The sequence below is a fragment of the Heliangelus exortis genome, chromosome 1, assembly GCF_036169615.1.
Source record: "Heliangelus exortis chromosome 1, bHelExo1.hap1, whole genome shotgun sequence".
Classification (NCBI taxonomy): Eukaryota; Metazoa; Chordata; class Aves; order Apodiformes; family Trochilidae; genus Heliangelus; species Heliangelus exortis.
The window spans coordinates 135086408-135100210 of NC_092422.1; the positions used below are offsets into that span (position 1 = coordinate 135086408).

Here is a 13803-nt window from a genome sequence, read left to right on the forward strand (position 1 = left end):
ATTTTTCAGATGGTTGACTTGAAAAGAGGGTTCTGATCTATACAGTCAGACAAACGTATAAATCAGCAGTTAATTGAGCAAGTGTAAGGAGATGAGTAGCTTTTTCTTTTATAAATGTTTTTTATAAATCTAATATAAAGTAATAATCTTAAGAAATGCAAGGGTCCAAAATTTCCACAGAAACTTTCAGAAAAGTTTTCTTTCAAGTAATTGATATGAAAATATCAGAATCTGAGTAAAACTGTGAAGAAGTTCACGTGAAATATTTATTTTTAAAAGGATAAGAAAGAAGAAGTTTAATATAAATTTAAAAAACATTGTAATTGCATCTTAATACTTTTAAGTATCTTAAGTACCTAAAATAAATTTATTTTACTTTAAAACTGATACCATAATCCTATGTACTGTGGCCTAATAATTGATATTTGACTGTTGTAGCTTTATATGAAGGCTTGTAAAGGATGTTTTCTTTGTCAGAGACAGGCGTGAGAAGGGCTTTGCCCTGTGTACTGCCTTATCTTCTGGAAATGGGGGTTGTTGTGCAGACAATTTGATGGCAGAAAAGACAAAATTGTGTATGCAGACCTAGAGAAACAAAATGTATTTCAAATGACAAGTAGCTACCAATTTCTCCCCTGTTGTTTTGAAAGAATGAGGGGAGGTGGATGGGAGAGGGGAAGGTTACAGGGATATTCCTCTTTGCCTTCAAAGTTACAGAAAATGTATATTCCCAGTCCACGTCAAAAATCATCCATTCTGGGCTGGTAAATATCAGTGACTAGTGAGGTCAGCATGCGTGGCAGCAATCTCAGCAGCAGATCTCAACATGCTTAAAACCTCCAGGAGGAACATTATCTTCAGGAGGAACATTATCTCCGAGCAAATTCTTCACTAACCAGAATCGAAAAAGCATACATAGATTTGGCTACAGTGCAAAACTGCTTTGAGAAAGAATCTGTCTGAAAACATTTCCTTCATGAAGTCAATGATAAATGATATGGGAGACATTTCCTGTTCTCTCGTACACATTAAGAGCTTGCTTTGCACAGAAACTCGATTACATGCCCTGGAAAGTTCTCCCCACAACACCATGAAACAATGAGATGATGATTAGGAGAAGAAAATCACAAACTATACATAAACACATAAGAAACACCCTCATGCAGAGACCGTGCAAGCAGGGGGGAAGGAGCACAACCAGGTTTAACAAAGCACACAGAAGCAAGATGTGAGAGTGTTGGAAACTTTTCTATTGGCAAGAAAAGTTGATTCTCACCGTTCTGAACAAAATGGCTGAACTAAGAGCATCTGACTGGTTATGCCCAAATACCCTCCTCCTCATCCTAGGAGTGCAGAGGTGGCAATGGGAGAAAAGGCCCAGAGCAGCATGGGAATGAAATAAAGAGTTGGTTAGTATTTAGAGCACATATGTAAGTACAAATAGTAGTACAAAGTGTTTAATTCCTTACGCAATACTCTGATCCACCCTGAGGTACAGGTTTTTTTTGCTCTCCTGTAGGCTTCGTCAGCTTTTAAAATGCCCCTATATAAATGGGAAGTCCAATCCAACCCTTCTCCCACCCCCTCCTCACTATCATCCTTCCCTGTGAGGTCTTTGCAAGAATTTCCTTAAATGTTTAAATTCATCTTTTCTTTACATTTTATTTTTTAAGTTGCATCTGTGATTTGCAAGGATGTACTCAGTTACAATCTGGAAACTGCTTAATTTCTCTATAGACATGCAGTGCAGATTTCCTCCATATTAAGATTAGGAAAACCATTTAATTTGCAGTTTTAACAACTGCACTCTCCTGAAGAAGGTAAGACCAACATATTCCAAAAACACTGCAGAAAATTCAAGCTAATCAATGTGCAGTTCTGCATTTATCATCTGGAGGAGGGTATTAAAACCAGATGCGAAAAGAAGTTGCTCTGAAAATAAGACATTTTCTGCTTTCTATACACTCCTTATTGTCTTCTGATACAGACATGAAAGGAGATTTTTAAAAGATCCGTTTTTGTGAGGTTAGCATGTAATTGTTTTTTGCTGTTTTCCCCTTGTACATTACTCATAATGTCTACATATCACTAGGATGCTGCTTAAAGTTCCAGGCTGAGATGCCTTCCTTCAAACCTCAACCATTTCTACATCAGCCAGAGGGCAAGGAGGAGTGCCAAACATTCTCTCACTTTGTCAAGCCAGTGATTAACGATTGCTAATATTTTAATTAAATTGGAATGGATGAGATTACAACACGGGATATGCAATTATGGTGGCATTTTCTGTGCTACTCAAGGGACAGGTAATCCCTCTGATAGTTACCAAGCACATGGCTGTGCTTTGTAAATGACATAGGAGTCTTCTCGCTGCCTTGGAGATTGTAAATTGATTTTCCTTCAGTTCATGGCCCATTGAGTTTGTGAGGGAGCAGTCTGTGCTCATTTGGCACAGAGGCTGGGATTTCCTCATGGGAAATGAAGGGAACTGCTTGTATGCAATCCATAGATCAGAAAGCTGATCCTGGAGCATGATTTCCTGCTACTGAAGACAAGAAACAGTCCTGGACACTCCACACAGTCAAGCAGTAAACCTGAGTTACTGAAGTCTGAATATGCCAGACAGGGCTCCAGTCTGGCATTTTTAGAGCTTAACATTTCTTTCTTCCCTTTCATTGTCTGCCCCCTCCTCTCCACCCACTTAATAACAGCTTGGTACTGGGAACTGTTTGCTTGCATTTCACGAGTTTTCAAGGAAGCCATCACAACAGCAACATCAATTTCTGGCTTATAACTCTACTCTGGAATGCTGTTTTTGTTCCAAGGTACCGCAAACATGTCAGGAAAAATTACACACAACTCAAAATAAACAGCCCCCATAGTAAAAATGACTTCAAAAGTGAAAGACACGTTACCTGGTCAGGGGAGGGCTTGTGGTTGGTTTGGTTGGAATGGGATGAGGATTTGACGTGGTCATCCTCATAGTTGTCAGCCATCAGCTTCATACGGTTCTGAGTCTATTAAAAAAAAAAAAAAAAAAAAGAAGAATCTCAGTGTAATTTCTAATGTGATCATAAGGACTAAAGACTAAAGGAGATTGGCTACTTATGCTACCCTGTATATCCAAAACCCACACCTGGAAAATTACACACATTCATGAAACATTAATAAGTATTATTGTATTATTGTTGAGAATTGGTAAAAACTGGGAGACACATTCCAAACTCTTTACTTTTGAGGCTAAATTAGTTTTGTAATAAAGTGGCTCATCTGACTTATACCTACTAAATCTTTTGCTTGCTGTACATGTGTGTTCAGAGAAACTCATTTCTTTTTATAGAACCTTGGGGTTAAGGTTCAAACACCAGTTGGGAGAACAATTCAATGAAAATGTTGGTTAGCTGTCCCTAAGTCAGTTACAAATCCAAAAAAACCTAAAAAAGGAATCAGTTTATAAAGAAAAGAAAAAAAAAGCTGAAAATTCAGCTTGGAGAAGTTTACACAGTTTCCATATGAAAATTGGTTTTCAGTCAATATACCACAGTACGAAAATTCTGAGACTGCTCAGAAAAATGTGAATTTTAGAAAAGCCATCATATGAGGAAATTAAAGTGTTAATAATAAGTCATTGGAAATAAGAGGTGACATAATAAGGATTTATAAAACTAAAACTCATACAGTCAATCAAAAAATTAACAAAATATGAAACAAGTTTCTTTGCTTTTCTTTAGCTTTTCAGGAAATTTCAAGTTCTAGCAGATAAATAATTTTTAAAAACACAAAATATGAAATAAATTATGTAAGAATAAATGGACTGCCTTAAGATTACCACTCTAGGTAAGCAGTTGCAATGAACTTAATAATATGAATTAAAATATAAATTAAAATATACTACATGGCTCAGTCTGCAATGAACAGCACCAGTGAGGTAAAGCTCTTTTAACATGCTATCCTGAAATTAAGTCCCCAAGTACACAAACAAGGTAAGAAATCCACCTGGGTAAAATATCCCACCTCCTTAACAGGGCTTACAAAGACGATCCAGGCAGCAATGACAGTCTAGGAGTAGCCTGCAGAGGACTATGAAAGAACTGGATCTATAGTCTTGTCAAGTAAACTTCTACCCCTGCATCAGCTGCATGGGTGCCACTGGCACTGGGCACTCACACATGGAGCAGACCCAAAATGAAGTGATGCTGTGTCTCCTCCGAGCTTACAAGGGAGAAAAAGTCACATTTTGAGCTTTGTGAAATCCTTCCCTTTCAGGAAAAAAAACCACCAACAAAAAACCCCCAACCAAAACAAAAAAAATAACCAAACCAAAAAAAACCCAACCAACAAGAGGCAAGCCAGGTATATTATAGCTATGATACACAGTAAATTATGTATATCTAGACATATTAAATTATCAGAGAAGAACTAAAATTAAGTGTCTTAAATGAAAGCTCAGAGCTCCCTATGCAGATGCCAGCAGTTGATTCAAGTCCTTGAAGTGAATGGTTTCTCACAGAAAACTAATTTGAATGAATATCTCGATGCTAGAGAATTCAGATTCTACTTGACTGTACTCAGATCATTCCAGAGAAGTTCCAAGGTTTGGATCTGGATTTGATTTTCTTTTGGACTAATATTACAAAAGCTAATAGTAAATTGAGCTGAAGCAATAAGCAATTTAATAATACAAAATCTTTATATTGTTTGCTCTATTTTGTCAAACAAGTCCTGAATTCCAAGTCTGACTCATCATTCATAAATCACCACTTTAACATGCTACACTAATACTTAACCAGTTTATTGTAAAGAAGCTTTCTCCATATTTATTATCTTATTTATGTAAGACTGACTCTTAACAGTTTCTTCTTTGCAATGAGAGGCAGCAATTGTAAAAGATTTCACATTTCTTTGGAAATTTTTGTTCTTGATGATAACTAAAAACTTCTCACAAGACAAGCGTGTATGTTAAAAAAAAATCTAAGGAAAAGCAGTTTATCAACATGTTACTACAGCACATGAACTCTGCTGAGAGAAGAAATAGCTCTTCCCAGAGAGAGGCAGTATGTTTTATGATACTGCATGAAAAAAACCCTTATGTTAGCACTAACATAGGAAAGGAAGAATACAGAGATCTAAACATTTAAAGCACAGCGTTTCTCTCTCAAAATTCATAAGTGGAATTGAAGAGGCTGTGTACTTTTGTCACTTAACTTCAAGTAGAATATCCTACTGTTAATACTTGGCAGGAGATATGTGAAGAGGCTGAGAGAGCTGGGCTGATTTAGCTTGAAAAAGTGGAGGCTTCTTTCATTACTTGATAGGAGGAAATAGAGAAGACAGTAACTTTTAGATAATTTTATAGCTACCAAGACCAGAGTTTTCAAAAGAAGACAGAGCTAAGTTCTGAAATTCCCCATAGCTGCTAAATATGATTCAGCTGCTTAGCTCCATCACAGCCATTTGAACAATTTTAACTCAGAACAAACTCTGCAGCTTCCTGATGATGACAATTATACTGGATCAGTTCACCTAGAAATACATTTTCTTTGTTCCCTATTTAATCCAACCTGCCCCTCCATTGCTACCGCTGTTAAACTAAGAGCGTGTATTTGTGACATTCATGTCTTGGCAATAAAACACCAAAATCAGTATTGTGATTTCACTACAGGACCATGTGCATTGTTGGAATCAGGCAAAAAAAAAAAAATCAAGAGAAGGGAGAAAAGCTGTTTATTTCCTGATAGCTATCACTAAAAAATATTTTCTAACATTAAAGTTCCAGGCAGTGCTGTAAATATAAAAGATGAGAGGAGAGAGGAGAGGGGAGGAGGGGAGAGGAGAGGAGAGAGAAGAGAAGAGAAGAGAAGAGAAGAGAAGAGAAGAGAAGAGAAGAGAAGAGAAGAGAAGAGAAGAGAAGAGAAGAGAAGAGAAGAGAAGAGAAGAGAAGAGAAGAGAAGAGAAGAGAAGAGAGAAGAGAAATCTTTCTAATTCTCTATGTCAACCATGGAAATAAAAAGCTTCTGCTTAGGTCTGAAGAACTGATGAACTTCTAATTGGAAATTTTAAAAATAACTGGAAATACATGAACTCAGCTTCTGCCCTATTGCTCCTCTCCAGAAAAAAGTGTTCAAAAGGATGGAAATTTCTAGAGCATGTGGCTGCCGCAATGATTTAAAAACAAACCATTTACTGTGGGAAACCACTCCAACATCCTGCAGTCCTGAACTGCATTGTCATGGTGCTATTATACAATCCTCTCCCACCTTATGAGGTTATGGCTCAGATCCTAGGGCAAACATTTCTACATCACTGTAAAAAGTATGAGCAACAAAGTGGCTTAACCACTGTGTCCTCTGAGAAAACAAATGAGCAGTGCAGACAAATTGTTTGGGTCAGGAGTGCTTTTGTTTAAGACCTCCAGAGCCTGTAAGCAGAACCTGTGATGATAAGAACCGGATGTCAGATCCAAATTTTGCTTAAAAAATACCATGTACCATTACAGACACCTTCTTCCTGAATGTCTAGATAAAATGCTAGAAAGAAAAAGCAAGGACAAAACTCCACAACTCAATAGTTTCTTGATTTTTGCCAGAAGTTGTGGGTTTTGTTGTTTTTTTTGTTTTTGTTTTTTTTTTACAGCGCAGATTCTGTAACCTTATTCTTTGCCCTCCAATCACACCTCCTATCCGAAGACCCACATGTGGAATCCCTTAATGCTCTTTAGTCTCCCAATGGTCACCTCATAAAAGAACAATTCCAAAACGTTTAGACTAGTGTCAATTCTCACAATTAATTAGGAACTATCACACACTCTCAAGCTCCTAACTGAAAGCCAGGAATGACTGTGAGGAATATCCCACATGAGTTCTACAGACCAGAGTCTGTGAACCACAGGTCTGAAGTATAACATTTGCAAGAGTATTGTATCTAAAAAAACTCTACTTCCTCTGGTTATATATTAAATTACTCTAGGACTATCAGATCCTGCTCACCTTCACCCTCTTCCCCTTGAACTTCTGTGATTGTCCTTTTGCCTCTCTGATACACTTATTCTTAATGCACTTCTTGCTTCTTGTCATTAACCCTGGCCTCTCCCCTGTCTCATGCTGGAGCAGGCAGTTATATTAAAAGAAAAAGGCATCAGGAGAAACTATGAGATAAGCTTGTTTTACTCACAAATGTGAATGGACAGTATCAGTACTTTTAAATGTGCTCTTTTCTTTTTTTGTTTTGTGGTCCTGCAGGGTCTCCACTGTATTTTCACCATACTTTTTCTGGTTATCATATCATTTATTTCTGCCTGTATTCTACAACCACTAAATGCCTGGGTAAACAAGGAAATTACCATTGAGTAGACTATTTCTAACACAGCCAACACCTGAAAACCTTTGTTCCAAACAGCACATGAATAATATTTTAGCTGTGAAAACCACAGCCGTGGAGAATTTTGCTTAAGAATCATTAAGTTCCTCCTTCATGGAAATACTGTTTCAAAGCACTCTCACCTGCACATTCTTAAGAGTAAGTTATTTTAAGTTCACTGAAAGTTACACTGGTAGTTTGTTTATGAAGCTTCACTTGATCTGAAAGTTAATAGATTTTATCACAGCTAAACCATCACATAAGAAAAAAACCAAAATGGAAGCTGATCTACAAAGTGTAGGGGAAAACCAGAGACATATTCTGGAACATAGCTGGTAAAAGGTACAGGATTTCTGCCCATGTTTGACAAGCACTTCATAGTGGAATTCCACAAATTAATTTGAAACTCAGAGATTTAACTGCAGATGTTGTTCATAATAATTTTTAAAGAATGTTTTTATTTGAAAGTTTGCACTTGGCTGTACATATTGGAATAAGAACACATACCTTTCTTAAGCGTTCCTGCAGTGTAACTAGTGTTCTGATAACCATTACCCTGGCAAGTTTTTGAAACCAAATTTTATTTGTTTATTAGCGCATTGCTCTATTTCCAGACAAGACCTCTAATATCTCATACATGGTGCTATATTAATCTAATCTACTTACTACTCACATTGCAGTAACTTACTCAGAGTTCACATCAAATCTGTTTCTTCACCATGCAACACAGCAGGAGCCATGATGTAAGTGACTACTCTCTTATTTTTTTGTAAAATACTTAAGTAGGCTATTTTCTGGCTTTGCTAACTAGTCTAAACAAGTTATATTAATCCTCTAATGTTGAGTTTAAAAGCCTCACATTAAGTAAACATTATTATAATGACTGTACTTGAGACTAATGGATACATGGTAGAGACTGTGTCAGTGAAACAAAGGGGTCATACCCCTTAAAAATTAGTTGAATGCTTCACTGGAAGCACACACTTGCAAATCCAACAGTTTAAAAATCTTTTCACCACTAGTAGCATACCAACATAATGGCAAAACTCAGGTGATTTTTTTTTTCCTAAGTTGTGAGACAAATTCAGTATCTCTGAAAATTCTGTTCTTGCAAAGACTTTCAGATAGTCCTTTTCCTGTGGCTGAAAACACATTGTAAGCCATATTCCCTGTATACATCCAACCAGCTACCTGCTGAAATCTGACTGTCAGGAACACAGAGAGCATAATCCTTCCTTCTGTTATAATCTGGTGTCTTTAGTAATTATCACGAGTATATCTGTACCTACCTTAAACACTGGTTCTCTACAAGATTGTTTCAAGTATTTTACTCTATGCCCCTTTCCCATTCATGATATTTAATTATTCAGGAGACATCTTTCCAATTTCTAGTTATACTACACGCTGAGTTGTCATTTTTATTTTTAAGGTTCAAAAGACATCATTAGTTAAGTTCAGCTTTCCTTTTGGCTATGTTCAAGTCTATCAACTGAGATTCCCATTAGCAGCAAGCAAGCACAACGTTCAGCTGCACAGAAATGAAAACCAGTCTCGCTACTACAGTTCTGTACCTCCTGGAGCCTGTGTTTTTGTGAGCCCAACAAAGCACCTTGCAGCTGCTGGGGTTACTCAAAGGCTGCAGGATTTAACACATTCTACCTGAGACAGAGGCCTCTGCATCAACTGTTGGCAATGTTACAACAATGTGACATTTAAGTGACTATCAGCCCAGATAATTTCAGTATTTAATGATTTCATTTTTCTGTTCATCCCCCTGTATGTGATAATTATAAAGAACCTTCATTCTGGAAAATACATATTAAAAAAACTTGGTACTAAACTAAAGAAGGCAGATCATTTAGATATGGAGTTTTCCCCAAGGCTTGACATACGTAGATATATGTGGATGGATTAAAAAACCTAATTTTTAATTAGATTAATTTCCCTGTATAGGAATGTGTCTCTTGGAACTCAATTAGTTCCCTTGGAGATGAACAAATAATTAACTATGGGTTTGCCTGTTCACAGTTTATTGAAAACTATTGCTCTGCATCCTGTATAGACAAAACCAGTGACACAACAGCCAAATCTGGTCTTGTGTCTGGGGTTCTTCACTGTGTCATACCATACAAACCTTATAGTTTCCTTAGCTCTCTTGCATTCTCTTTAGAGATACATCAAGCTGTGTTTAAGACTGATCAGTTGTAACAGAACTGCCTTTCACTTATTTCTTTCACAAGAGCTAGAATCTACCCATTACCAGATATAAATGAAGAAAAAAAAGCCTAAATAATTTACAGAATATTTCCTTCCCTCATGGCTAATCACTCAGAAGCAAAGTATGGAGAAGTCTTTGGAAGACAGCTCAGTAAGGTGTGCTTTCCTGTATCTCAAAGATTCTGAACAAGGGTTGGACCCTGATAGCATTACTACCGCCATATTGTAAACCTAATTTATACTAAATGGGTGTCCTATGCGTCAAAATAACCTTTCAAGAAAAATCAAAGAATTCTGGATCACCTACACTATACATAAAAAAAAAAAATTGTTAACTGAAATTGATCTGAAGACAGCAAAAGCAAGCAAAATGAGCTGCTGTTTTAGTTTTTGAGAACTGGTTCTATTCACCTTCAAGTAGTGAACATACAAAACCTCTGTCCTTCAGCTTTAAAGTAAGCAGGCAAGCAGCTTTTATTATGAGCCTGCACTATGGTGCAGTTTGTTAGGGCAAGTCTGATCCTGGTTTCATGCCATGGCAGAAAAGCACCTTACTGCAAAATTTTCTGTCAGGGAATATAAAGATCACTATCATTTGCTGCTCCATACCTCAGATGCAGAAGACTCATTTACTGAAATTAGCTTAACAGCAACTGTTTTTTGATAAATCACACTGCTACATCCACCCTCCATCTATCATGCCATCTTCATTACTTCTTTCATCAGCTGAGAATTGATTTCTTTTGCAGACAGCATAGCTACTCTTGAAGAGCATAGGAGTCCATTTTATTACCCATTTTATGTTGGCTAATGAAATCTGTGTGCTTTGGACTTGTATACGACATCTTCTGAGCATGGCCTTCACCCCTATAATAATCTCTTTCTCCAGCATGCCTCCCCCATCGTGTCTCCAGGCAAGAGTCAGCTGGGACCAGTGTGAAAGTCTGTATGTTCTGAATGGGCAGCCATATGCGTCTGCTACAGCCAAACAAAATATATCATGGCTCAATTCTTCTTGCCTTTCCCTGTGTGGGAGCACTACTTTGGGCTTTTTTTCGTCTCTACCCAGATGTGGATATTAATTAACTTCCTATAAATTACACAATTTTTCAGACTTCCTTCCTTCAGTCAAATTTGGTTGAAAACAGTCGATAAATTGAAAAGTTACTTGGTGGGAACCATAGCTCAGCTAATCAGATGGATAATACTGTCCTTTAAACTCTTCTTTGGAGGACTTCAGGACAAAATCTGGTTCAAACTAGCACATTATGTTCAAGTTGCAAGAGTTTAGATGCAGCCTCGCAATGTATCCTTGCATTAAATATTGCATAGTGGAGTTTTCTGATACTGCACTCCGTATCTTTCTTTAAGATTCTGGGAGGCTGAATTGCTACAAATCCTCAACTGAACAGCAGCAAGCTTCTCTTGTTTAGTTCATACATATGCCCAACGTTTAATGTATACAATTTATTCAGTGTTTTTAACCTACTTAGATACATATTGCTGAGGACTACTCACTTGAACAAAAACAGTGAAATGCTACCTCTAGAATAACGTGAAAGGAAATACCAGTTTTTGTCATAGTCCTCATTATTCGAACTGTTGAAAACTCCTGACTGTACTTCTCCTGTTGCTCACTGTTTCACCTCTCATGTTTTGCTTGTGGGTCCAAGCTCAAAATTTCACCTTATATTTTATCAATTGAGGAAAAAACAAAGACATACAAGCAGCAAGAAAAACAAGATTAAATACTTCAGAGCACAGACACTCCCTAAAAACATAGGTTTGTGACACGTGTTTTGTAAAGCAAAATGTAAAAGATACCTCAAGTTATGCTAGTTTATGCCAACATTACCAATGATCCTGTGATTATTTTAAACTTGGGTAATTTAAGCACCAACATTAAATACCAGAGATAAGGTTAGTCTTACAAAACCTCTAAATATCTGAAGGCAAACCCTAAATTACCTATATCACATCCCATAGAACAGGAAGAATTACTACCAAAATCAGGACAAACTTCATTTGACGGTTGATGAGACTACTTTTGTTTTGTTATGATTATTACTTGAAATTCTTCCTTCCTTTTTTCACTTCAGCTTCATTCCATGCCCTGCTCACCTTACTCTCAACTACCTTACTCTGTTCCTCTTTCCTTTGCTATTCTATTTGGTTCTCCTTTTCAAAATAAATCCCTTTGCATATATGCAACTTCACAACGCTGCCTGTATAATGCAACTGCCTTCGTCACTCTGGTTTTGTCTCTCAGTCTTTCTCTTAGTCTGAAATCAGACAGCTCACACGTATCTACATACACCTTTCCTAGCTGATGCCTTTTGGAAGTTTTCAAGTCTTTGTCTATTGTGACTGTGTTTATACAATAAATACAGTAAATGCATCCCTTCATCAGGGTATTTAGTTTTTGGGAAGGAATATACCAGTATTTTCAACATAGCTCTTTTAGTCTTAGATATTTTTATTGTTATATGACTCACCAATTGTATGTGCCTGCAGCTTCAAAGAGTTGTTAATGGCAATCCCCCTCTATATATGCTGTTCTTGGCAAAAAAAGTAGTTATGTACAGATACAAATTCCTAGATGCTAAAGTGATGTGAGCTGCTCAGTATCATCTCAACACAGACTGTCTGTAACTGCCCAGAACCCAGCTCCGGGTGTATACACGAATGTGTCTGTGTCTACATGATATAAACAATGTTGATAGCAATTTAAAAAAAAAACCCACACCAAAACCTCAAGACTATTTATGCTTGTTCTGAAATTAATTTTAAAAGCTGTTGCATATAAAAGAAAAAGAAAACCAATATTATTGTTTTTTCTGCCTCTCTTTCATCTTTGAATCTAGGCAAAACCCTCTATATTACTGCTGGAGGAAAGAGTTGAAAGGGCATTTCCTTCAACAACCAACAGAGCTTTGCTACCCCAAATGAAATTACAGCTAAGAATTTCCTCTGTACTGCCAATTATTAGAGTTGACACCCACGCAGAAGAGCCCTGCCTCATAAGATCCATACAAACACACAGACATTACATTCCTGTCTGTTCACACCATCTGTGCGTGTGGTCTGCAGACACAGGATTCCTGTCCATCCACACTGGCCCTGTGTTTGGTCCACAGAGGCAGGATTCCTGCCTGAGCACACAGCAGCACATGTGCAGTACAGAGGTGGACAGATGATTCCTGTCCATCTGCCCTGCTCTTGCATGCAGTACACAAGCAAGGGGAATCACAATAAACCAGCACCATTTTTTTTTTTTTTTGCCTTCCTTCAGAGGCTGATTTTTCTTATTTCTTAGATAGCAGTACCAGCTGGAAAGACTGAAAAACACTGAGGTCTTCTTTCCTCGTAAGAATAGTTTTGGCAGAAATACAGTAGAAGTTCTTTCCCTTTCTACAGAATTCATGGCACACAGTATGTAGAGACGTGCCAATCTGGTCAGATGAATTTCTCTAAGATGTCTGCATTTCAGACAGTATGGCCATCATTGCCTGCTTGACTCCTAATCTGTTATCTTTCTGTGATTTATACTATATGATACCATTACACATGAGCAGAGACCCACCCAATGGGCACTGTAAAGAACACTCCAAAGCTTAGAAAAAAACCTTAGAAAAGTCTGCCTCTGCTATCGAACGATGAAAAGAAAAAGATTTGTGGAACAAGGTGAATAAACAGCCAGTCATAACTCCAATGATTTTTCTGTAACAATTCCTTTACTGCAAAATCATTAAACTTAGGTAATGCCACATGTTGAAGAGCCTCGAGAAAGCAGAGAAAGAAGAAGAGATGGATGAATAGGACAGGGGTGACCTCAAGTGATTTATTTTCAGCTAGGATACCTAGGAAGAATCAAGGAAGCCTTAATATTTTTTAAACCCTCTTTGTATCATAAAAAAGATTGCTGGCTGACAACAGAGAAGGACTAGATAGTTTCAGTAATCAGGAAAGGGGAGAAGAGAGCAGCGGGTCACACCAAGAAATCTTTTCATCATCTGATAGTGATGAAAAGGATAGAGATGGCCAATCAGGATGTGATCTTACTTCCCAATCAGTGGATCCTTCCCACCAAGTTTGTGGTCCCTTCAAGTCCAGAAGAACATAACTAATACATTGCCTGTTTCTCTAAGAGATATGAAAGAGACTTGAAAGCTGCAGAAAATTAAGATCTCTGTGTATAAACATATTTCCTATTAAAAGAAAGAAAGAAAAAAA

The 13803-nt window shown here is 37.3% G+C and overlaps 1 protein-coding gene across 18 annotated transcripts in view; it reads right to left on the reverse strand.

Moving 5' to 3' along the window:
• The window catches only part of ERC1 (ELKS/RAB6-interacting/CAST family member 1), a 277145-nt gene that overhangs the window by 32279 nt on the left and 231063 nt on the right, over nucleotides 1-13803 (reverse strand). For 13 of the 18 annotated variants that reach the window (XM_071768456.1, XM_071768399.1, XM_071768481.1 and 10 more), the window contains one exon: nucleotides 2913-3014. In XM_071768456.1, coding sequence (XP_071624557.1) covers nucleotides 2913-3014 — 102 coding nt within the window. Of the gene's footprint in view, nucleotides 1-1276; nucleotides 1344-2912; nucleotides 3015-13803 lie in introns of all 18 variants that reach the window. The other 5 variants (XR_011730571.1, XR_011730566.1, XR_011730568.1 and 2 more) reach the window with 1 other exon arrangement.